Source organism: Ursus maritimus, unplaced genomic scaffold (assembly GCF_017311325.1).
Source record: "Ursus maritimus isolate PB19 unplaced genomic scaffold, ASM1731132v1 scaffold_4, whole genome shotgun sequence".
Taxonomy (NCBI): Eukaryota; Metazoa; Chordata; class Mammalia; order Carnivora; family Ursidae; genus Ursus; species Ursus maritimus.
This window is the reverse complement of record NW_024426552.1, coordinates 77105627-77129867: the sequence shown is the minus strand read 5'-3', so window position 1 is coordinate 77129867 and position 24241 is coordinate 77105627. Positions and strand designations below refer to the sequence as shown.

General features: G+C 39.6%; 2 protein-coding genes, 1 long non-coding RNA gene and 4 other non-coding genes across 10 annotated transcripts; 6 read left to right on the top strand and 1 right to left on the bottom strand.

Moving 5' to 3' along the window:
• The first annotated feature begins 1040 nt into the window (after positions 1 to 1040).
• EIF4A2 (eukaryotic translation initiation factor 4A2) lies at positions 1041 to 7315 on the top strand. Of its 3 annotated transcripts, none has more exons than XR_005832221.1 (12): positions 1041 to 1158; positions 1991 to 2036; positions 2123 to 2255; positions 2535 to 2674; positions 3453 to 3621; positions 3730 to 3839; positions 4056 to 4199; positions 4509 to 4646; positions 4878 to 4967; positions 5191 to 5270; positions 5712 to 5818; positions 6528 to 6666. XR_005832221.1 is itself a non-coding variant. In XM_008705199.2 (11 exons), the coding sequence occupies exons 1-11, from the start codon at positions 1130 to 1132 to the stop codon at positions 6670 to 6672; spliced, it is 1224 nt and encodes a 407-aa protein (XP_008703421.1). In that variant the 5' UTR covers positions 1046 to 1129; the 3' UTR covers positions 6673 to 7315. The 3 variants fall into 3 exon arrangements, 1 of the variants encoding a protein (XP_008703421.1); XR_571992.2 differs by having other exon boundaries at positions 5712 to 5822; positions 6528 to 6665; XM_008705199.2 differs by lacking the exon at positions 5712 to 5818 and having other exon boundaries at positions 1046 to 1158; positions 6528 to 7315.
• LOC121100559 lies at positions 2365 to 2433 on the top strand. The gene has a single exon (XR_005832316.1). It is a non-coding gene; the product is annotated as a small nucleolar RNA SNORD2 (small nucleolar RNA).
• On the top strand, positions 4249 to 4424 carry LOC121100555. The gene has a single exon (XR_005832312.1). It is a non-coding gene; the product is annotated as a small nucleolar RNA SNORA81 (small nucleolar RNA).
• On the top strand, positions 4683 to 4814 carry LOC121100534. The gene has a single exon (XR_005832292.1). It is a non-coding gene; the product is annotated as a small nucleolar RNA SNORA63 (small nucleolar RNA).
• On the top strand, positions 4994 to 5133 carry LOC121100541. Its single transcript, XR_005832298.1, has one exon. It is a non-coding gene; the product is annotated as a small nucleolar RNA SNORA4 (small nucleolar RNA).
• On the bottom strand, positions 7310 to 22952 carry RFC4 (replication factor C subunit 4). 2 transcript variants are annotated; one of them, XM_008705202.2, is made up of 11 exons: positions 22816 to 22952; positions 20360 to 20499; positions 18745 to 18823; positions 14546 to 14625; positions 12506 to 12625; positions 10132 to 10275; positions 9818 to 9938; positions 8966 to 9091; positions 7767 to 7847; positions 7574 to 7690; positions 7310 to 7487 (listed from the first exon to the last, which is right to left on the bottom strand). In XM_008705202.2, exons 2-11 carry the CDS (start codon positions 20485 to 20487, stop codon positions 7392 to 7394), a joined length of 1092 nt encoding a protein of 363 aa, XP_008703424.1. In that variant the 5' UTR covers positions 20488 to 20499; positions 22816 to 22952; the 3' UTR covers positions 7310 to 7391. The 2 variants fall into 2 exon arrangements, with proteins under 2 accessions (XP_008703424.1, XP_008703423.1); XM_008705201.2 differs by lacking the exon at positions 22816 to 22952 and adding an exon at positions 22593 to 22672.
• On the top strand, positions 22658 to 23863 carry LOC121100422. The gene is made up of 2 exons (XR_005832222.1): positions 22658 to 22749; positions 22844 to 23863. It is a non-coding gene; the product is annotated as an uncharacterized LOC121100422 (long non-coding RNA).
• Positions 23864 to 24241: the final 378 nt, after the last annotated feature.

Below are 24241 nucleotides of genomic sequence, written 5' to 3'. Positions count from 1 at the left end.
AGGCCTGGGTCAGGGCTACAGTTGAAAACCTCCGGGGCTTAAAGAATCATGCAGTTTATTTAAGGAGCAAGGGTTGTATTGCTCTCAATTTCCATTAAATCAACATGCATTAGGTATTAAGCAATTAAAGTTCAAAGTCTTTTGGAAAAAATGAGCAGTATAGGCCAGAATCACAATCTATCTAGTCCCAAAGGAGCATGGAGCTCTATCTGCCGGAAGCGTCCATTTAAATTCCTGCATTACAAGGAAAATTACTCCTTAGCTGCTAACCCTTTGCAAAAGTTCACAGTGATTTTATGGGGCATTCCTCACACGTAAAGATTATTAGTATTATTTTTAAAAGAGAGCGAGAGAAGACCAGAGGCAACATGAGGAGCACAGAGTTAGCTACTCCAGAGACATTTGCAAAGGACACTACACATTTTTTCCTCTTTTGGCACAATGTACTACGGTGCACCGGATTTTCTGGAACATGCTGGTTGGCCGACATTTTCCCCGAGCAGGAAGTTTCACACTTTTAAGATCTAAAGAGATGTTAAACGCTCAGCTAAAGGCCAGGCAGCTCTTCACCTTCGAATTAAACAGCGGTGGGAGCCGGCGGAATAACCCCACTTCCCCCCTCCCAGTGCAGAGCGTGGCCGTGCCTCCGCCGCGGGCCCCGAGCGCCGGCGGCGGACAGCGAGCTCGGCCCCACCGACCCGCGGGGAAACGCCGGCCGCCCAGCACGCAGCCGCCCCAGGCTTCCGCCTCCCGGTCCCGCTCCGCTCCCCCGGCCTCCTCTGCTTCAGGGACGCGGAAACCCCGTAGGAGCGGGGCGGGCGCGGAGCGCGGCCCCGCTGCCGCTTGCTGCAATATTCTTCCGCCGCAAGGCAAAGAGTCCCAACCTTCCCCCAAGACCCTGGGATTTCCAGCGGCCCTGTAAGATCGAGAAATACCAAATTTGGATTTTCCCACCCACTTGCTTAGGATATTTTCTGAGATAAGGACCCCAAGATCACAATTTGGTGGAGAACCGAAGAGCGACGAGAAAATTCCTCCGCAGAAAACGGGTTCCGGCCGCGAGCCTATAAAAAACGGGTGGCGCGGTACCGCTGTCTTTCCAGTCGGGCGCTGAGTGGTTTTTCGGATCATGTCTGGTGGCTCCGCGGATTATAACAGGTATGGCGCTTTCTCGGAGGTGGTATTTTGCGGTGAAGGTCATATGACGCCCAGCGGAGGTGGTAATGGATGGTGTGGAGGCAGGGAGTTCTGGGTTCGTAAGCGTTTCCTTGGGGTTTAGCACCCTCTGCTCTTCGAGAAGCTTCCATGATGGGTAGGGCCTGGGTTGCGGGGAGACTAGGGTACAAAAACGGAGTGGTTGGAGGGTGTCTTTTTTTTCTCCCGGAGACGTTTTTAAATCCCGGTCGCTTCCCCTGCCCGTACGGCGCACGTTTAAAGCGGTGGCGCAGTCCGCGGTCGAGATAGTGTAACGGGGTCCGAAGCTTTATTTGCGGCGGAAGGCGCGAGTTGCAGGGCTCGACTTTAGGTGGGGTGGGGGGAGGGTAACAGCGGCGCCCGCTCGCCAAGGCCGCAAGGCGGATGGGACCGCGCCGGCAACCGGGTCCCTGCGAACCGTTGGCATAGCTCTCGCCAGGCCTCGGCCCGCGTCAATCACCCCGGCTTGCGCAGTGTAAGGGGCGGAGCTCAGCGCGTGGAGCTCTCGCGAGACGGTCTGCTGCTGAGACGGGAGCGCTGGCGCTCGGGCCTGGGGGGAAGGGCCGGCGTCCGTGGGGCCTTTCCTGGGCGTCCCCTGTTGTCGGCCTTTGGGCTGGCGCGCACAGAACATTAGGTGTCGTGCACCGCCAGCTTCCTTTACTGCCTTAGGAGGGGTGTACACGTCCAAGGGAGGGTGGCCTGATGAGACCGGCTGTATAATAGTGCTCTCCCCTAATGTGTAGTTCAGGTGGCTGGGGAAAGGGATGTTCTCTAACTGCAGTATTCTTGTCATCAGAGAACATGGAGGCCCAGAGGGAATGGACCCCGATGGTGTCATCGAGGTAAGAAATGTGTGTTGATTTTGAAACCTTGGAAAGGTGAGCTTGTTCATCCCATTTATTCAGTCTTTTTTATATGTAATTTACAGAGCAACTGGAATGAGATTGTTGATAACTTTGACGATATGAATTTAAAGGAGTCTCTTCTTCGGGGCATCTATGCTTATGGTTTTGAGAAGCCTTCAGCTATTCAACAGAGAGCTATTATTCCTTGTATTAAAGGTAAAAGAAATAGTTAGCACTTCTAAGAAATGAATTAACTGTTCTACATAGACCTGGACCATAAAAGGGAAAATAACTTCTGGGGGCTAGCACCTGTTTGTATTCCTTAAAGTGAAATGATGGCAATCATCTTTCGGGACTGACCTGAAATGAAGAGAAAACTCATTGCTGATCACTTGATTATTTGGGCATAATTAATGTTCCAAACGGAATACATGGTGTGAACTAGAAGTGGCGGTTTGATGTGGGATCGGTAAATATGTATCCTACTTTTTTTAGGGTATGATGTGATTGCTCAAGCTCAGTCAGGTACTGGCAAGACAGCCACATTTGCTATTTCCATCCTGCAACAGTTGGAGATTGAGTTCAAGGAGACCCAAGCACTAGTATTGGCCCCCACCAGAGAACTGGCTCAACAGGTATTGATAGTGTAGTTCAAAAAAACTGCTTGCGTGTTGCATAGGTTTCAGGTTTCACAACTGTGAAGAATTTAAAATTTAGTATAAATTGGTCCTATCAGTAGGAGCCCTCCTTTTAATTGTCCATGCATGCAGGGAGTTTTTGTTGAAAGTTAAAAATAGGAACTGGGTGTGCAGGTATGGTTTGCAGGGTTGTGTAACAGATTTGAGAAACCAAAGCTTTTCAGGGTGGACTAGCTCTGTTCCCATTTTTAAGTTTGAATGCAGTTGTGCAACATGAAAACTGCAGTGACATGTTATCATTTGACTGTCTCAGTAGTTTGTGATGCATCTGTTGCATGCTATGTTTTCAAAGCTCACTGCTATATTGGCTTTGAAGTAAAACCTTGCTAATAAAACTAGGTTTTATTAAGGTCAAGAGGACATGAGGTCCAGTACTTTGGGAAAAACTAAAGTATCAACAAGCTGTCCTAGATGTAATTGCAGAGTTCCACTATTTACACCTTCCTACACAATGAAAAGCAATGTGGGAAATGATTTAACTAAAATAGCTAGTATCTGGGGCAACAGGATCCCAAGTTTGACAAGGCACAAGGAAGACACGTTAAGGGAATTTGACCATGAAGCAGATCAGTCTGCATTTTAAGCTTGGAAGTAGTTAAGTATTGTGCATGCATAGAAGCTATTTGCAGACCAGATATTTGCCATTATGCTTTGGAAGTTTAGTCACAGAGTCTGTAATTCTGCTGGATAATAATTAAAGGGTTTTGGTTTTTAGATCCAAAAGGTAATTCTGGCACTTGGAGACTATATGGGAGCAACTTGTCATGCCTGCATTGGTGGAACCAATGTTCGAAATGAAATGCAAAAACTGCAGGCTGAAGCACCACACATTGTTGTTGGTACACCAGGGAGAGTATTTGATATGTTAAACAGGAGATATCTTTGTAAGTATTGCTGTCCATTGAGAGTATAATTTCTTTTTATTATTACAAATTTAAAAATAGTATCCCTGAGCATCTAGAGCTGATAATATGTATGGCTTTTTTTGTCAGCTCCAAAATGGATCAAAATGTTTGTTTTGGATGAAGCAGATGAAATGTTGAGCCGAGGGTTTAAGGATCAAATCTATGAGATTTTCCAAAAACTAAATACAAGTATTCAGGTGAGCTTTAATTTTCCTCTGTCCTGTAGTAGGTTGGGGCTTAGGTTTAACACAGGTTACAGTACAGCTGATGAATTTGTCCTCCCCCCCTGCTTAAAGTAATTGGTGCATAACCACAGAATTTCATAGTGAGGCAAAGACACTAGGTCTCAAGCAGTTTGAGTATTGTGAAAGTTGGGCTGTTTGTGTGACAGTGTAATCGTCGTCTTTTTTAAGGTTGTGTTGCTTTCTGCCACAATGCCAACTGATGTGTTGGAAGTGACCAAAAAATTCATGAGAGATCCAATTCGAATTCTGGTGAAAAAGGAAGAATTGACCCTTGAAGGAATCAAACAATTTTATATTAATGTTGAAAGAGAGGTAATTTGTCTAATTACTAAACATTAAGATGTAGTTTTTTTATTTTTTAATCTTCTTGTATAAGCACTGTGCTAAAATTGCAGAAACTAGGATTGCCTTAGTTTTTGTAATAATGCTAGCAGAGTACACACAAGAAGAAGAGTAACTGCACTAGATTGTAAAGACTGGGGTGGACCTCTTTCTTAATGTCCAGTGTCCTTTGTCTTAAGATTTGGTGCAATATGTCTTGCATAGGCCTAAGAGAATGAATTTCTAATGACATGAGTTGGAAACTAGGTTTTAATAACTGTTAACTTTGAAAAATTGTAGGAATGGAAGTTGGATACACTTTGTGACTTGTACGAGACACTGACGATTACTCAGGCTGTTATTTTTCTCAATACAAGGCGCAAGGTGGACTGGCTCACTGAGAAAATGCATGCCAGGGACTTCACAGTTTCTGCTCTGGTAAGAGGTGTTCTAGTAGTAATTGTATTTTCATTAAAGCAGGATTTAGACTACAATATAGCTGTTAAGTGCTGTGTTGTCGTTCCCCCTGCTCAAAATAAAGTTGTTTCTTAACTATACCTGTCTGCTATACCCCCGTAGCAGCCAGGGACGCTTGGTCTCATACATGTCAATAAAATTGAGTAGTTGATATGACTGGTGATTCTTGAATTAAGGTTTGTTAATTTGCAGCATGGTGACATGGACCAGAAGGAAAGAGATGTTATCATGAGGGAATTCCGATCAGGGTCAAGCCGTGTTTTGATCACTACTGACTTGTTGGTAAGTCTCTTAGTGTTCTTTTTAATCTACCAAAAGTTTATTTTGGGGGGAAGGTTTTTTGATAACCTTTACCAGCTTGGGCTCTTTGGGAGATTAAAGAAAAGACCACACTCCACAGTGGGCTATACCACTTCACATAGTTCACTACTATTTTGTGGCCTACATTATATAGCTGTCTGGTTTTTTAAAATAGAATTTGAACACCGTACCGTTGTGTTTTCAGGCTCGTGGGATTGATGTGCAGCAAGTGTCATTGGTTATAAACTATGATCTACCTACCAATCGTGAAAACTATATTCACAGGTGAGTAGGTGGCATTCTGGCTGTTAACTGTACTGGTAAAATGAATTCATGTGTGGCTTTCTATGGACTGATTTGTTTGAAAGGTAACTTCATGTCAGGGAAGCAAAAAGACTTAGTAACTTGGTAAGATGTAACTAAAATTGTACTTGGGAAGATTGGTCATCTACAGTGGGAAAACAGTCGTAAATGTTGCCCAGATTGTGGACTTACTACATACAGATCAGGTTGTTTAGATCTGTTGGTCTTAGCTTACTTTTGAGTTTTTAGTGAAGTTCTTGTGTCCATGTGCTTTCTTGGTGATTCCTCTGTAGTTGGGATTTTCTTGGTGTTGTCTGGTAGCAATTTGAGCAGTCCCTGGTTTAGTTATAGTGGCTTTATCCCTAAGTAAATTGAACTGTACCTTGTTATGTGATGTAAAAAAAGACTTTTTAAAAAATACAGGAGTCGATAGCAGCAGTTGATGACGAGATGGCGCTCAGAAACGGCGTTGACGTAATTTAGGACGTGGAATCATAAGCGAAACAGCACACTGTTTGAATAAAGAGCGAGTCGGTATTTATATTTGTTTTTCTTTTGTCATGATTATTTGATATTTTTAAGTTGCTCCAGCCAAGGCATTTTTGTATGTTAGTCTGTTAGGTGGTTTGTGTTGTCTGGTTTCTATCAGGAAGGTAGAAAGCTGTTTTGGAGGTAAACACGTTTGAGTAATTTTGAGTTACAACGTGTGAAACTGAGCAAAAAAGCAGTGATAAGTTTGGGTTACCATACCAAATACTTGTTTTCCCACTGGAAAAAGTTGTAAGTTTTAGACAATAGTTAACCTTGCAGCATTTGTATTTACAGTTTACAGTTCCAGAGGTGCGTCGAAATGGGTGACATAACTGTTCTTTTTGTTTTATCCCTGGTGTTTACATCTGTCCCAGGCTGACATCTGCTCTTGGCTGGCCCACTTTGGTATGGGCTTTAATTTCACTACCCCAAACACAATACTGTCATCTGCTTTAAAAGTAATGCTCAAAACACCTGATAAAATCTCATTTTGCAGCCAGACAAGCCTTGAATCCTTTTGGCACTAACTGCAAAGGAAGATTTTTTTCTCTAGATATTGATTAGCAGCTAGTGCGCTCCAATTAGAAGCACGAACTGTAACCCTATTAAGTAAACAGCAGCTGATGGTTAACAAGTGGATCATCATGTTCAGTAGTTCATATTTGAGAAGTAACATTCTAATTGCTCTGATTTCTTTTTCTTACACAGAATTGGCAGAGGGGGTCGATTTGGGAGGAAAGGTGTGGCTATAAACTTTGTTACTGAAGAAGACAAGAGGATTCTTCGTGACATTGAGACTTTCTACAATACTACAGTGGAGGAAATGCCAATGAATGTGGCTGACCTTATTTAATTCCTGGGATGAGATAGTTTTGAATGCAGTGCTCGCTGTTGCTGAATAGGCGATCACAACGTGCATTGTGCTTCTTTCTTTGGGAATATTTGAATCTTGTCTCAATGCTCATAACGGATCAGAAATACAGATTTTGATAGCAAAGCGACGTTAGTCGTGAGCTCTTGTGAGGAAAGGCATTGGCTTTATCCTCTTTAGAGTTAGACTGTTGGGGTTGGGTATAAAAGATGGGGTCTGTAAAATCTTTCTTTCTTAGAAATTTATTTCCTAGTTCTGTAGAAATGGTTGTATTAGATGTTCTCTATCATTTAATAATATACTTGTGGACTAAAAGATATAAGTGCTGTATAAAATCAGCCAATTATGTTAAACTAGCATATCTGCCTTTATTGTGTTTGTCATTAGCCTGAATAGAAAGGCCTTTAAAATTGATTTTTTTTTTAGAAAGCATTTGAATGCATTTTGTTTGGTATTGTATTTATTCAATAAAGTATTTAATTAGTGCTAAGTGTGAACTGGACCCTGTTGCTAAGCCCCAGCAAGCAATCATATCCTAGGTAGGGTTAAACCCCCAGTAAAATTGCCATATTGCACATGTCTTAATGAAGTTTGAATGTTAAATAAATTGTATATTCACTTTAAAGGTGCTTTGGTTATTTTATTTTTATCAGATCATACTTACAAAAAGTATCTTACAAAATTGTATCTTAATGATCATTTCAGCAATTCTGAGTTAACTGCTGCATCACCGTTGCACAGAGGCTCATCAGTTGTAGCTGTTCATCAGCACCATCTGCTAAGCATTTATCTACTTCCTATAAGAAAATGAAAAGTTAGGAAAATCTCCCTTTGGGTTGTATTTAAAACACATTTTCTAAAATGTGCAGAACTGCCCACTTACAGCAAGTTTTTCTGTGATAATAGATTTCTGTTTATCAGAAAGGTTATCATTCTCTACAACCACATCATGAAATTGATTGACAAGCTGAGTTGCTGCATGGCCCTCATCAATTAAGTCCTGCAACAGAAAGAGTTGAATTTGGTATGGTCGTTTACTGGTAACTTTGGGGAAGGGAAAAATCAAAGTGACTTACTTTTACCACAGCTTCTAGTTTATCAAAAGAGCCACTCTGACACGCAGCAAATATTCCATCAATTGTCTGAGCTGGTATTACCTAAGGTTTGGGAAGGCAAAGGAAGAGAACTTGGGAAGGGCCTCATTACCATGAGCTCCACAAAGCAATAACCTATGTAATAATCATAACCTCTTAACCCTGATTAGGACCATCTTTAAATTAATCCAGTCGCTATCATGTAATAATGATTTAGCTTTTAAAAGTTTTTTAATGCCTCTATGAAGTACACAAAATTTTGTTTTTGATCAAGTTTGGGCCCATGATGGAACAAGAACAGCTGCTCTGGTCAGTGGGTGAGCAGCTAAAAACTCCCCACTGGCTTGTACCCAACTGGTTCTAACTATTCCTCAGCAGTGGCTAAAATCTGTCAATTAGCTTAAAAAGGGATTTTTAAGGCGAGTGCCCCCTTTCCTAGTAAAGATGGCACTACCAAGAGATTGCTTATAGAAAGCCCGTAATACCCAGAAAATTAAAGTGGACTGATGCTACCATTTCCCTAACAGTATGAAAAATATCTGAGGAACTAAGTCTTAAAAGTAGTGATCCTACTAGTGGTAGAGATGAACCCCGACAAAAATGTTATCTCTAAATGGGATATAGCCCCTTTATATATATCCCTTTATCAGAACAGATTTGTAAGAACAGGAATCTCTTAAATCTCTCTTAACTGCCATATCCCTGAAGTGTTCTGATGCTTCCAGGTTATTTCCTTATTACAGTCTCTAGCAGAGTACTTGGCACATGCCGTAGACTAAATGTGTCCCTCAAGATTCATGTTAAAAATCCCTACTGTGAAAGAGGGTGAGAACTTTGAGAAGTTGATTAGGTCGTGAGAGAAGAACCCCCATGAATGGGATTAGTGCCCTTATATAAAAGGCCTTTCTGCCAGAAAGGATGCAGTTAAGTCCATGAACTAGGAGTCTCTGTACTAAGAAATTCGTCCTCACCAGATACTCTATACAGGTATCTTCATCTTGGACTGCCCAGCCTCCAGAACTGAAATTTCTGTTTATAAGCCACTCGGCCTATGGTATTTTGTTAAAGCTGCCTGAATGGATTACACCCAGCACATAAGCAGTCTGAATACATTTGTCAGATGAAGATTTTCTAAGAGCCCCAAGCCCAACCAAAAATGTTGGAATATCTAGTGCTCTTACCCCAGCAATGTCTGTGATCACCTTCTCTGTGATCTCCTTTCCACCTGTTAATCGGGTAGCACTTTGAAGAAATGTAATGGCTTTTCTTAAATCTCCTTCTGACACTTTAACAAGATAAGCTATTCCCTGAAAGAAAAAAAAAAATTTTTAACCTATGGCTGGCCAATTAAGACTTTTTGACTTTAATAAAGAAAAGTGAAAAAACAACTTTAGCCCAGAGTTAGTGGGAGAAAAAACTTATTTTCGGTTTTAAGGGAATGTTACCAGTCCTATAATGGCAAAATTCATGGAGATAGCATCAGTCTAGTAGAAGGCTAGAGATCGCTCGCCTTTGAAAGAAATTTGCAGAGACAAAGAAATTTCCACATTTCTAATCCTATTTTCTTGAATACATCAAATTATGGTTAAATTCTGTTAAAATGAATAAGGCCTACACATCCTCTTAATATACCAAAATTTCACTCCCCCGCCTGTGTTCCCTCTCTCGCTGTCTCTGTGTCGAATAAATAAATAAAACCTTAAAAAAAAAAAAATTTCATTACGAAATTCACTCAAGTGAAATATTAGCTAGGACATTAAAATCTTAACATTATGCAGAGATTTATCATTGGAGAATTTGCATTATGTGTATGAAATCTGCTCTAGTTCTGGCTCTCTGAAATATTGATAATAAACTTCTAATAGTAACAAGAAGGCTGAACCTGTAATACCTAGACATTCCAAATGCTGCTCTTTTAGCTTAACTGCCTGAAAGCATCAGAAATTAGAGTACCACATTTGATGCTTTCAGGACCTCTTATGAATTCATCAAAGGAATTTGTAATTACAATATTTGTAATAATTAGTAATTACCTCATTGCTAATTTTGACATGTTCTTTATCAGCAATGTCTAGTAATCGCTGCTGTTGAATTTTATCTGACAGTGGTTTGAATCGGAATTTAGAACATCTAGACGTCAGAGGTTCAATTATTCTGTAAAATATTGGGAAAAAAAAAGTCAGCGACTGAAGATTTTCCCCCAAAGAACTCATTTTTATCAAGAACAAATCAAGATTTGATGGAGGAGAAACTACTGTAGCCTTGAAACATTTACATTTTTTCTCTCCCTAATTGGGGTTATCAGAACAAGGCTCCCTAGCATCTATCTTCAGGGCAATATACATACCGACTGACATAGTTACAGATGAGACAGAATCGCGTGGTTTTAGATTCCTTCTCCATGGTACGTCGTAAAGCTGCCTGAGCAGCTGAGGTCATAGAATCTGCCTCATCCAGAATCACAATCTTAAAAGGAGGACACGGCTTCCCACTGATTCAGAGAAACAGGAGTTATAATTCATCTATTGTCGCCAAAATCTAATTTTAGAACACACTCATCGTCCCAAAAAGAAACCCCATACCCATCACGCCTTCCAATTCTCCCAGCTGTAGGCAATCATGGATCTTTCCTGTCTCCACAGATCTGCCTATTCTGCACATTTTCATATAAATGGATTAATATGTTGTCTTTTGTGATTGGCTGCTTTAGCATGCTTTCAAGTTTCATCCATGTTGTAGTATACCATTACTTCATTCCTTTTCATTGCTAAATAATATGGCAAAGGGATATACCACATTTTATTCGTTCATTCATAGGTTGATGGATAATTGGGTTATTTCCATGTTTTGACTACTATGGCTAATACTGCTATGAACATTTTTGAACATGTTTTGAATAGACCTATGTTTTCATTTCTTGTGGGTATACACCTAGGGTTGGAATTGCTGGGTTATCTGGTTATAAACATATAAACATAAAAGTTATGTTTAACTTTTAGAGGACCTGCCAAACTATTTTCAAAATCTCTGTACCATTTGACATTCCAACCAGCTAAGTATAAGGGTTCCAATTTTTCCACATTCTTGCCAATATGTCTTTCTGCTAAGAGCCATCCTAGTATGCATAAAGTGGTATCTCATCGTGGTTTTGATTTGCATTTCTCTATGGATAATGATGTTGATGAGCATGTTTTCATGTCTTTATGGGCCTTTTGTATAGTAGTCTGCCCTTATCCACAGGGAATGTGTTCCAAAACCCTAGCAGATGTCTGAAGCCCTGGATAGTATCAAACAGTATATAAATATATATGCCATGCTTTTCCTATACACACATACCTAGGAAAAAGTTCAGTTTATAAATGAGGCACAGTAAGAGATTAACAACAATAACAAAATCATTAACAATAATGAAACAGAACAATTTTAACAATATAGTATAATAAGTTATGCGACTGTGGTCTCTCTCAGAACATCTTATTGGGCTGTACTCCCCCTTCTTGTGATGTGAGATGGTAAAATGTCTATGTGATGAGACGACGTGAGGTATTACTTAGGTACTGTGATGACAGGCTGCTTACTAATGACCTTCTGATGATTATGTCAGAAGGTGAATCATTTGCTCTGGACTTCAGCTGAGTGTCGGCAACTGAAACCATGGAAACAGGCTGAAATCACAGATAAAGGGGGACTACTGTATCTTCTTTGATGTAAGGTCTACTCAGTTCCTTTGCCTCTTAAATTGGGTTTTCTCTTGATTATTAAAATGTATGAGTTCTTCATATATTCTTGATCGAAGTCCCTTATCAAATACAGGATTTATACGCACTGTCAATCCACGGTAGATAACAAAAATCAGTCATTCACTTTCTACAATTTTTTTTTTTTAAGATTTTATTTATTTATTTGACAGAGATAGAGACAGCCAGCGAGAGAGGGAACACAAGCAGGGGGAGTGGGAGAGGAAGAAGCAGGCTCCCAGCGGAAGAGCCCGACAGGGGGCTCGACCCCAAACACTGGGATCACGCCCTGAGCCAAAGGCAGATGCTTAACGACTGAGCCACCCGGGCGCCCCACTTTCTACAATTTCTTAAGTGCTCTGAGTTTAAATATATGCCAGCTTCCAAAAAATTTCATCTTAGAACTTTGCCACATAAGGATTATAAGTAGCTGACTAAACATCCCTGTTTAACTCAGGGCAGTCCTATTTAAATTATTAAGAATACTTCCTCTTTTATTCTAAAAGTGTCCCAGTTTGGACAATAACTTACATGGTCACCCTAATTAAGAAATATACACTGAAGCTTAAGATTCTGACAGAACTTTTTTAAATAACACAATAACAAAAATCAGGATTTTTTACTAGCAGTGTACCACCAAACTACCAAATTTGATTAATAAATACTCCTTAGACAAAACATAAGTTTAAAACCCTTGACAGCTAAACAATTTAAAATTATGTACTATAATGGAAAGGTCATTTCTGGGTTTAAATTAATTTAGATAAAGGGGCGCTTGGCTGGCTCAGTCAGTAGAGCAGGCAACTCTTAATCTTGGGGTTGTAAGTTCGAGTCCCATGTTGCTTGTAGAGATTACTTAAAAAAATAAAATTAAAAAAAAATATATGATCCAACATGAAAAAGGAGTTGGACATTTGGCAGAAACATGTATTTTAAACAAATGCAATGACATGGTATGAAGAAGGAAAAGTGAGATTTACTTACTCTGAACGACTTCCTGACACAGTTAATTGAGCAAAATTCTTCACTTTTTCTCTAACTACTTGTATTCCACGTTCATCGGATGCATTTAACTCAAGAACTCTTAACCGAAAAAGTTCAGGCCTATGTCAAAATGAAATGAATATGAAAAATAACAAGAGCATATAAATGAGGTTTAAACCATGTTTTAACAACCGCACATTCTGTAGTTTAAAATCCACCTAGTAAACACTAGATAGAAGGCATGCAATCACATTCGCATTTTTTATTTTGTAGAGACATGCAGTTTTTTTTCATGCACTTTAAAAAACAGGTAGATGGTATCACATAATTCATAAAACTTTAAGTCCACTTTCCACTTAAGATTAGATCATAAACATCTTGCCACGTCATCAGAACCACTGTAAATACCATTTTAATAACTATATGACCTTCTATCCTATGATTATACCATCATTTACTTAATTTAATATTCTTCTATTGTTATTTAGATAGTTTTAAATATGGTACAATTTTAAATAATGCTGTAATAGAGCATATTTTCAATTGTTTCCATAAGGTAGCTTGCTATAAGGACCATTACTGGATTAAAACATGAACAGGTTTTTTTTTTTAAGTGAGTTTTTAAAAAAAAAAATTATTAAAAGTAGCTCACCATAGGGTCATCCGAGAAATCAAAAGAAAATTAAAATAACTGGCACACCCTGCCAAGTCTTTGTTTTGAAAACTTCCCTCTACTTTACTATATACATATTTATTTTTTAATTAAAAAAACAAGAGTTGGAACTTAGTTTTGTCTTTAGTTTTCCTGAACAGGATGATATCCTCCTAAGCATTTTTCTATGGGCACATTCATAAAACTCTGTGCATATATTTTCCATTTTAAAACCACATATACTATGAAATGTGGAATTCATAATTAAATTGAGTTCTATAAGGACAAACATTATTTTTAACAGGATATTTTAAAAATTATGTAATTTGGACTGATCTCTCAGAAAACTATTAATATAACTACTTGGGTTTCATTATGACTACATTGCTAACGCTGGTTCAGGTTGGATCTGAGTTGTGGAATAATGAAAAAAGCTCTTTTATAATTTCCTTAAGAAACAATAATTGCTGTCAAATAAATAAAATATTAGGTTCACAGCACCTTCCCCTTTTTTCGTTCTTCACATTTCAATAGAACTAATGATCTGTACATATTTGGTGGTTTCAGAGGCATCTGATTATTTTCACATGTAGGATTTCAGATGTACCTTTGACCATATGCCTGATATAAAAGTTCTGGATAAATTCAAGATAGCCTTTGGTACATCTGATCTTAGCCTTTCAAAGGGCCGAAAAGCGATCAAGATAGACTTTGCTATCAGTGCATGTTTTAGGGATATCATAGCTGGGCTGATATATATCAAACTCTAGGTAAAAGGCTCCTCTACAATGGTTGGTAAGCCAACACAGTCAATCCTCGAAGAAAAATCTAAGAAAGTGGCTCACAGAGATCTTCTGGTGTACCTGGAATTCTGCATCAACTACTACATGCTCTGCTCACACTCAAGATACTTGAGGGCAAGGGGCTGGCCTAGCCACTCCAGAGGCAGGGCCTGGAAAGGCCAGAGCAAGAAAGAACTCTAGAAGGAGTGGTGTGGGGTCATTAGCATGAGACACAGCAGATCCTATCACACAAGGACACAGATGTGAACACAACCATTAAGAGAGTGATGAAAGTACTGGCATGACTGAAGATAGGATGGGTCCTTTGGGCTCCAAAATCACAATGAAACAGTTAAAGTGATGAAAAAAATAATGAGGCTTCCTATGTTGTAGTACATTCAAACATTTGAATAAGGTTCAGAATGAAGCTTACAAAAGATGTAGGCAAGCTTATTTATTGGAGGGGAGGAACTGGAAACAGGCCCACTGAATTAATAAAAAATACAGAATAACAACCTTACAGAGAAACCAAATACAAATTCTTAGTTACAGAAAAGTAGAGATTTTTGGTGTTAAGTCTTTAAAAAAAGAGAGATTTCAACTTACCCAAAAAGCTCCCTCGCTGCTGCCAAAATAGTGGATGTTTTTCCAGTTCCAGGTGGCCCATAAAACAGGAGATTAGGGAGCTGTGGAGGTTAAATTTTATTTTTTAAAAACTGTATTCTGGTACAAATAGATGAAAATGATGATTGAAAACATCTATGGAACAGTGCAACAACTTCCCTAATAGGGCACATATCTGAATACAAATGTTCCTTAATATAACCAGTATCACACTATTAGCAGTTGTAACTCCTGCTTTTTCACATAATACTATACTTTCCCCAAAAATGTTTTTCTATTATCTTAAGCTGAATCAATATTTATAACTGTTCTATACCCAATATACCTGGGTAAAGTTTTCAAAATAGGAATTAGAAACCTTTCCTTCTTTTTTTTTTGAAAGATTTTATTTTTAAGTAATCTCTACACCCAACATGGGACTTGAACTCACAACCCCGAGATCAAGAGTGCAAAGCTCCACCGACTAAGCCAGCCAGGCACCTCGAAACCTCTTTTTTCTGAAGGGAATCTCAGGCTTCTATCAGTTCCCTATCCCACCCCTCTGCTTGGCAAGAGGGATTGGGCAAGACTTTCTATTTTATAAAGATGTCCATTGCTTCAAGGGGGAAACAGACCAAAAGAGAGCTTCAATTTGGCTAATACAGAGAAAAAAGGAATGAAAAAGACTTAACAGGGCTCCAGATAAGCTGATATTCCAAGAGTAGGGGGGAAAAAAAGTTTACTAAGTGCCCAGCAGTACTCTACTCCATGATTATATACCCTGTAGGGATGCCCAGATATATCAGGTGAATTAATTAGAGGAAGAAAAGGTAAGACTAAATCACTAATTATTTTCTTTTATACCTTAAATCTCACTAACTTGGCTCCTTCAAGCAGGCAACTAATCTGTGGTACAGATTGATAAATGTACTAAATTCTAATGAGCTCGGTCATAAAACTGCACTCTTCAGCATGTCCTTTCACGTATAGAAATCACTGCACATGGGAAACTAGGCAGCACAGTTTGCTTCCATTCTTGCCTAACCCTCGACCTTCCCATCCATTCTTCACCCAAATCAGACGCCACTCAACTTGCTACTTAGAACTATTCGCTGGCTTCATACTCCACCTAGAAAAACAAAACCAGACAAACAAAAACCAGCCTGTACTTATGGATCTCCATGATCTGCTCACCTTTCTAGGCTCCAATTTATAATGAAATTCCAACAACTAAGCACTTGATGGCCTATCCTGTCCCCAAGCTAGGGTCTGACTGCTTTTTTTCTGCTTCACCAACTTCTACTGCATTACAAGTCAGAAGCCTTCCATGACCACCCAATCTAAAGTGGAACTCTTCTGTTACTCTCTCGTCAGTCTTTGTTGCACTTAATTCAACTTGCAATTATTTATTTATATACCATAATTTGCAATTATTGTTCTTCATTTTATGTTTTGGTTTAATTGTACAATACCTGTCTACCTCACTATGGTAAGCTTAGGGTCAAGAACCTGGTTCAAATGGAATATTACTCAGCTATCAAAAAGAACAAATTCTCAACATTTGTTGCAACATGGACGGCACTGGAGGAGATAATGCTAAGTGAAATAAGTCAAGCAGAGAAAGACAAATATCATGATTTCTCTCATCTATGGAACATAAGAAATAGGATGATCGGTAAGGGAAGAAAGGGATAAAGAAAGGGGGGGTGATCAGAAGGGGGAATGAAACACGAAAGACTATGGACTATGAGAAACAAACGGAGGGCCTCAGAGGGGAGGGGGCTGGGGGGATGGGATAGACTGGTGATGGGTGGTAAGGAGAGCACGTATTGCATGGTGCACTGGGTGTTATACGCAACTAATGAATCATCGAACTTTATATCGGAAACCGGGGATGTACTGTATGGTGACTAACATAATATAATAAAAAATCATTAAAAAAAAAAAAAAAAAAGAACCTGGTTCGATTCACATCTGTATTCTCAGCATCTTGTGCAGTACTCAACATGTCTCCAATAAACCAATGTACAGATAAATATATTAATTGAAGACTATTACATTGGTAGCACACGGCTTAAGATACAGGCTCTGAGTTTCGTCACTTAAAAACAAACACCAAAGAACCTCCTAAGCTTTATGGTTTTGTATCAAGGTAATGTTGGCCTCATGGAACGAATTTGGAAGTTTTCCTTCCTCTTCTATTTTTTGGAATAGCTTGAGAAGAACTGGTATTAACTCTTCTTTAAATGTTTAGTTGAATTCATCTGTGAAGCCATCTCGTCCTGGGCTTTTGGCTGCTGGGAGTTTTTTGATTACCGATTCAATTTCATTACTAGTAATCCATGTATTCAAATTTTCTATTTCTCTCTAATTCAGTTTTGGAAGATTGTATGTTTCTAGGAATCTATCCATTTCTTCTAGATTGTCCAATTGATTGGAATATACTTCTCCATAATATGCTCTTATAATTCTTTGGACTTCTGTGATGTCATTTGCTATTTCTCTTCCTTCGTTTTTTTTAAGATTTTATTTATTAATTTGACAGAGAGAAACAGCCAGTGAGAGAGGGAACACAAGCAGGGGGAGTGGAATAGGAAGAAGGAGGCTTCCAGCGGAGGAGCCTGATGTGGGGCTCAATCCCAGAACGCTGGGATCACGCCCTGAGCCGAAGGCAGACGCTTAACAACTGCGCCACCAAGGCACCCCTCTTCCTTCATTTCTGATTTTATTTGAGTCCTCTCTTTTTCTTGATGAGTCTGGCTAAAGGTCTAGTCAACTTGGGTATGTCAATTATATTAAAAAAAACTCCTAGGCTTCTTCATCTTTATTATTTTGATTCATGCATACCTCAATATTTGTAATAATTCATCCACGTAACTATCACATACAATAACAAATTCTTTAAAACACGGTAAAATTATTAAACCTTACATTATATAATAGTGATAGATATGGTGTACTCAAGAACTGTATGTGGAATATTAGCTCTTAAAATTGATTTCTGAAAATCATTTATTGTAATTCTATTTTAAAACATGTAATTCTACTTTAAAATCTTTTAATGTAAATGAAGGAGTGAGTGCTCGCTTCGGCAGCACTTATACTAAAGTAAATGAAAGAATGGATTATTTTTCTTTACTCTGTAGAATTTTAAAAATTACTTCATCTTTTTAGTCTGAAAAGAAACATAAAATATTAAATAAGTGTTTTAAAAGAGAAAGTTCAGAATTCAGCCTTGTAAGATGGATGGTATAAAGTGAAGAACTGGGTCATAATCCCACTACATTTGCCTCAAGGGTTGAGAATACCACCAATTAAAACATATCTTGTCCTGCAATCTGTGTAATTATTACTATACAATTAAAATAGTATATTACAAAATTAAAAGGTAAATGTCTTTGGGTCAAATCAAAACAAAAATTGGCAAAGAAAAAGATTTTAAATAGTTTGATAAATATAACCTTTCAAAATATGTATTATTATGGTGTAATTCTAGGAAGTGAATAATAGCAGCAAAAGCCAAAAGAACCTGTAATTCGGAGTGGCCAGGTTGAAAGGAAGGAAGCAAATCTTCCTTGGGAATAAAGCAAAAACCACACCCCACTTTCATCTGCAACTTTTCCCCTTCTTTCACTGAGCTCTTAAAGCACTTCATCATATACAATTTTAAACTGCTAATTCTTCTTATGGGGTTATCTTGTCTCTGAATCATCTCAAATGTAAGTCATTCAAGAATTTTTTTTATCCTACATATGGACAGCAGAAGACACAATGCTATAAGCAGAATTAAATACTCATTTTTTGTATTGTAGTTCAAACCAAATCCTAACATTAGGTGAGCAATTGTACTTTCAAAGAATCTCTGACTCTTCTTCACAGCACATATTATTATCTATTGTTCTCTTATTTATTTGGCTTCCACATTTATTCTCTGTCTCTCCCCACCAAAGCTCACAAGAAAAGGGACCCAGTATGTCTTGTTCAATGGTCTCTACTTAGGTACTATGTAACAATGCCGTTAAGATACGAGATGCTCAATAAATATTTTTGAACTAATCCTCCATTGTACAAACAGTCCTCAAGGGCCTACTGTCATATAGAGCTAGTATTTAAGGGGGGCAGGCAATTGTAAAAGGAAGGAAAAGAATGAGTCAATTAAACCTTAAATCTGCCAACAACATGAAACATCATCTGCTACTCACATCAGCTCCTTCTAAAGACTTTTTCAGCACTGCAACCACTTCTTCCTGGAAAGCAACTTCATCCACACATTTTGGGCGACTGGAAAAAAACCCAGAGAGATTATTTAGTATATTATAGTAGCCACAGAAATGTCCTAAGTGTTCTTTTTGCTAAAATATCAATGATAATTCTCATACTGGTAATGAAACAGGAAACTTTCCTAATTGGAAGTGGGTAGAAACCCCATTTGTATTTACCTTAAGCTAATACATACTGAAGGAGTGAAGTCATTTTTCCCTTTATAGATGCAACTGCATCTATAATGCTTATAAAAATTAAGCAAAAAGCTTTTATTACACCATAAATGTCAACTGGTTAAAAATTTAAAGTGAACACCTGCCTAGAAAGTAGTATATTTTGACAAGATTATGCCCTTAAGCTGAAAAGGAAGAACTATTTAATAACCTCAGGATAGGCAACTATTTTGGTTAACATAGTTAATTAATATCAATTTCATCCATCACCTAACTGCACAAAAAATGCCTACCTAGTCACCTGATTGAGGGATAAATAACAAGTTTAACCAAGATGAAGTATAATAACATACAATTTTCATCTTATATCATTAACTGGTGATTTTAAGAGAAGCTGGAACAAAGTTATACTCCTAAACCTAAGATTAGGTATTGTGCTTAATTAGCTAGCTGAAAGCTCTTCTTTGACTTAAACATTTCTAATTAATCAGGTCAATGCCAGGTAGGAATTTTAGATAATGTTTTCTAGGGAAACCAGCTTAACCAGGGTTTCATATTCAAATACCTGCAGGGGCCAGGGAGAAAACAAGAGTAAAAGAAGGCAGACTATAAGGCAAGAGAAAACAGAAGGAACTATGGTGAACTGAGGAACATACGACCTCTCCAGAATGAGAAGGAGTACTGAGGTCCACCTAACTGCTTGCTGTCAAGTGAGAACCTGCATCTAGTTCTGCCTAATCTCTTGAGAAGCTGAAAATCTAGATTTTTTTCCCTTTGTATAATTTATTTTTTTACTTAAAAAATCTAGATTTTTATGTGAAATTTCCCATTTTAAAAATCACTGTTGGTGCCAAACAAAACATATGAGGGTCTTATTTGACCTGTAAGTAATTCGCAAACTTTTGATAGTAATTGAGGCTACACCAGGGGTTATAACTACTTGTTATAGTATTACTTAGTGATTGAAATTTAAGTGCCACTTCAAGTGTTGTTTTGCCAAAAATGTATAAACAAAAACTCAACCATTTCTACCTATCTGTTAATGAAAGGGGGAACAGATTATTTGGATTTATATAGAACTCCTGACCAAGAGCTTAGGGCCACATTCCAGAAATTCTGTTTTATCTTGCTGTATCTCAGTCCCTAAAACCACAGACCTGAGTTATAGGGAAGACCTTAGTTCATCTATAAAATAATTAAACTAGATCATCTGATGGTACCTTCAGTTGCAAGGTTCTAGGACTTACATATTTGGGTGATTTTCAAGGACATCTCAACAAGGCAAATCATCCCCCTCTAAGTAACAACAACAACAAAATGACTAATACTGGTTAGAGAAGTAATTTATTAACTATGTCAAGAAAAATAGAAGCATTCTTACTATTTTTCCACCCATGGAACAGGTTTGGTTTTCTTGTTCTCTCCACTGCTTCCAGCTGTGGCAGCTACTCCTCGATCCTTCAGTGATGGTTTAGTACTGACAGATGTGCCTTTTAGAAAAGCCTGCATGGTTACTTCACCCTGACCAGACGCAAGACAGAAAAAGTTCTTTTGAAATCATTACGAGAAAGTACAGAGGGAAAGCACACCTAACACACTTAATCTTGTGCAAAATACTCCAATAATTACTTACCAAATAAAGGACATCACCTCATGACCTAGCATCCTCTAAATGTATTGTACTGAGAGCTACAGGGACAATTCAAGAGGCCAAAGTGCTTAAGGAACCTTGAATCTATTTACAGTGAGAGTTACAGATCAAAGCTAAATCTTACGACTGAAAAATTTTTAAGAGTTCCACACTTTTTGACAAATATGATGTCATTAGTGGCCAAACTGTATGGGTTTCCACAGTCTCTTCCATTCCAGGCATGCACCTAGCTCTAGTTCAGACCCTGGCATGGACTTAGCAACGAGGAGTGATGGGACCACAAATGAGAACTTCCATTTCTTTTCCTGGGCCTAGAGCTCCACTCAAGGGCCTGTTTTACTGGTAGAGTCAATGACTGCCTTTACAGCCTGTTTTGTGGGGAGGGTTGGGCTGGGCACTGTTAAAATGGAAACAGCTCTTTTGCTAATAACATGCTCATATGAAGAAATCAAAACAAAGCAGGAGAGAATGAGTTGTTTTAAAAAGTCATACAAAATCTCACCCAGAAGATAACTACTATTAATATTCAGGTAAACTTTCTTCCAGGTAGCAGAAGGTTGTTACAGGGATAGAAAAGCATCATTAGCTTGCCTGAAAATCCCCAGCATCAGTGGCAATTCTTTTTTTACTGCTTTTCCCCAGTGCCCAGAGCAGTAACTGGTACACGACAGATGCTCCATAATGTTTGGTGACTGAATTACCATTTATAAGACTCAGCTTCTCCTGCTGTAAAAGGAGCTAAGGCCTATTCAAAAAGGCAGTTAATAAGAGAATAAATAAATAAAAGTTAAATAAAAGAATTGTGAAAGCCCTCATGCACTGTTGGTGGGAATATAAACTGGTGCAGAGACTATGATAAACAGTTTCCTCAAAATGGAGTTTCCTCAAAAATATTAAAAATAGAGCTACCATATGATCCAGCAATTCCACTACTAGGTATCTATCTGGAAAAAAAAATCACTAATTCAAAAAAGATATATGCACCTCTATGTTCAATGCAACACTATTCACAACAGCCAAGTTATGGAAACGATCTAGGTGTTCACCAATGGATGAATGGATAAGGATGTGATACACACATGTAATGTTACTCAAACATAGAAAAGAATAAAATCTTGATATTTGGGGCAACAGGGATGGGCCTTGCAAGTATTATACTAGCTGAAATAGCCAAGTCAGAAAGACAAACACTGCATGATTTCACTTACACGTGCAATCTAAAACACAAAGCAAACAAAAACCCAGACTCAGATACATAGAACAGACCAGCGCTTGTCAGAAGGGAGGGGGCAAAAAGGAGGAAGGGGGTTAAGAAGTACGAAAATTCCAGTTATAAAGTAAGTCACGGGATGTAATGTACAGCATACGGTATATACTCAATAATTTCGCAAATGTCTAATCACTGTTGTATACGTGAAATAACTATGTCAATTAGACCTCATTTAATTTTTTTTTAAACACACAGAAAAAGCATACTTTTGTGTACACAAACTTCTGTGCTTGGCATTTGGATACTCAGTAAATGAACGGTTAATAACTGTAAACAGCCAAGCTATTTAACGTTATTGGATTACTCCATCCCTGCCATAGGATGCAGTAGTTACTAAACAGTACTACAGCCCAAAGCAAGGCTCTGAAGGATGCCTTACTGAGCTACCATTTCGCGAACGAGTGCGGAAGGGGAAGACATCGCAGGGGCATCAAGGGCGCAGGAGCTGAGGAAGCGAAGGCTACCCTCACAATTCCTCGGGCTGGTCACCCGTTATCCCCAGCTTTCCGTACTCCGGAGCACCGTCTGGGCCTTTCAGCCCCTTGTTTCCGGAGAGTGGACGCCGCCCGCCCCTCCTCCCCGGGGCTTCCAGGATAGGGAAAGGGCGGGGTGGTCGCAAAGTCCTAGCTCCGTTCCCAAGTGTGAGACTCTCAGGCCTAGGAAGCCCTGAGCGCCACAACGGGTGACACTTACAGTCGCCGCCGACAGCACGGTCGCCCCAGTTCCCGCCACCGAACGGCAGGCGAAGGGCAGGGCGGGAAGACGCGGGCACGGAGCGCGTCACTTCCGGCCCGTGGCGCGCGATCCTGGTCCGCGGAGCCGCGAGCTCGTGCGCGGTTTTATTGCACAGGTGAGACGAACTTTAGGCTCCTAGGCTGGAGCGAGAATGACTAAGAGGGTGTAAATAAAGTCCCACCTGTTGTCGTGCATTTCTCCGATTGCAGGCCGCAGGACGAAGGCGATTGAGCGCGACGGACGCCGAGGAGCTGCCGGGAGGGCGGACCCGGCAGGCTCAGCGAACGTGGGCGGTCGGGGTCTGCGACTGCTCCCGGGCGGGGAGAGAAGGGGCGTGTGCGTCTTCCGTACCCGCTGTCCTCGGAGGGCCTCAGGAGACCAGCTCTCTTTTTTACGCACGAGTCTGCAGACCGTGTACCCGACTGTGAACTTCACTGGTAGTGCTGGAGCGTCTCACAGACTTTTTTGCGGCGACAGAGTTCGGCTAACAACCTGCTTCACCCCAAAGAAGGATGGGGAATGGGGAAGGTGGAGTCGGTCCCTCGCCAGAAGAGGGCACCCCGATTATTCTGTCCTCTTCCTCCAGCTTCGTCGTCGCGTGACAAATTGTGCTTTAGACACGTCTGAAGATGATGTCTTTGCCCTTTTGAACGCATATGGCTTGTACCTCTATTACTGACTGGCCGTTGGTGAGAGGGAGCATGTTGGCATGCGGCTAGTGATCTTTCTAAACCCAGAGCTCTGCCCAGAAATCTGGTGGTGCAGAGCTCAATAAAAATGGAAAGATTAATAATAATGTTTAACCCCACCACGATGCATGCCCTGTGGGCTTCAGGCAAGTCTGAGGACTCCCTTTTTATCTTTACCCATTTCTTATCTTAGCTCTGAAATTTTCTTAAATCTTACTGAAATCTGACCCTTTTATTATTATTTTTAAAGATTTTATTTATTTATGTGACAGAGAGACAGCCAGGGAGAGAGGGAACACAGGGGGAGTGGGAGAGGAAGAAGCAGGCTCCCAGCGGAGGAGCCTGATGTGGGACTAGATCCCGGAACGCGGGGACCACGCCCTGAGGAAGGCACAGGCTTAATGACTGTGCTACTCAGGCGCCCCAAAATCTGACCGTTTTAAAATATTACCTTTGATGCAGGCCTTTCCCCTAGCCCATAAGGGTGATCTGGTTCTTCTCTAAATGAATGACTATAAATTTTGTTTGGTATAAGTTCAACATGATATTCATTGTTAATTTTTACATGTTTATTCATTTCTCTTTTAACTAAAGCTTATGACACCAAGGTCAAGGTCCTCATTGGAAAAAAATGGGATGCTGAGGCTTGAAATAGGGTCATCTGGGTTGATGCATTTGAAAATCTTAAATTTCCATATTTCTTTGAATGCTGTTAACATAAGTAGCCCGTTCTTCCCTGTTAAAGGCTGATGCTTTTCTTTTGTGGATATATTGTGGATATATGTATAAGCTTGATGATGCAGAAGTTTCTGCCTTCTAACATAACACATATCTCCCCTTACCCCTCAGTGGTCTACCCCACTCTCCACCCCTGACCATCAGAGCTATAGTGAGGACGAAGAAATGCTGGGCGGGCTA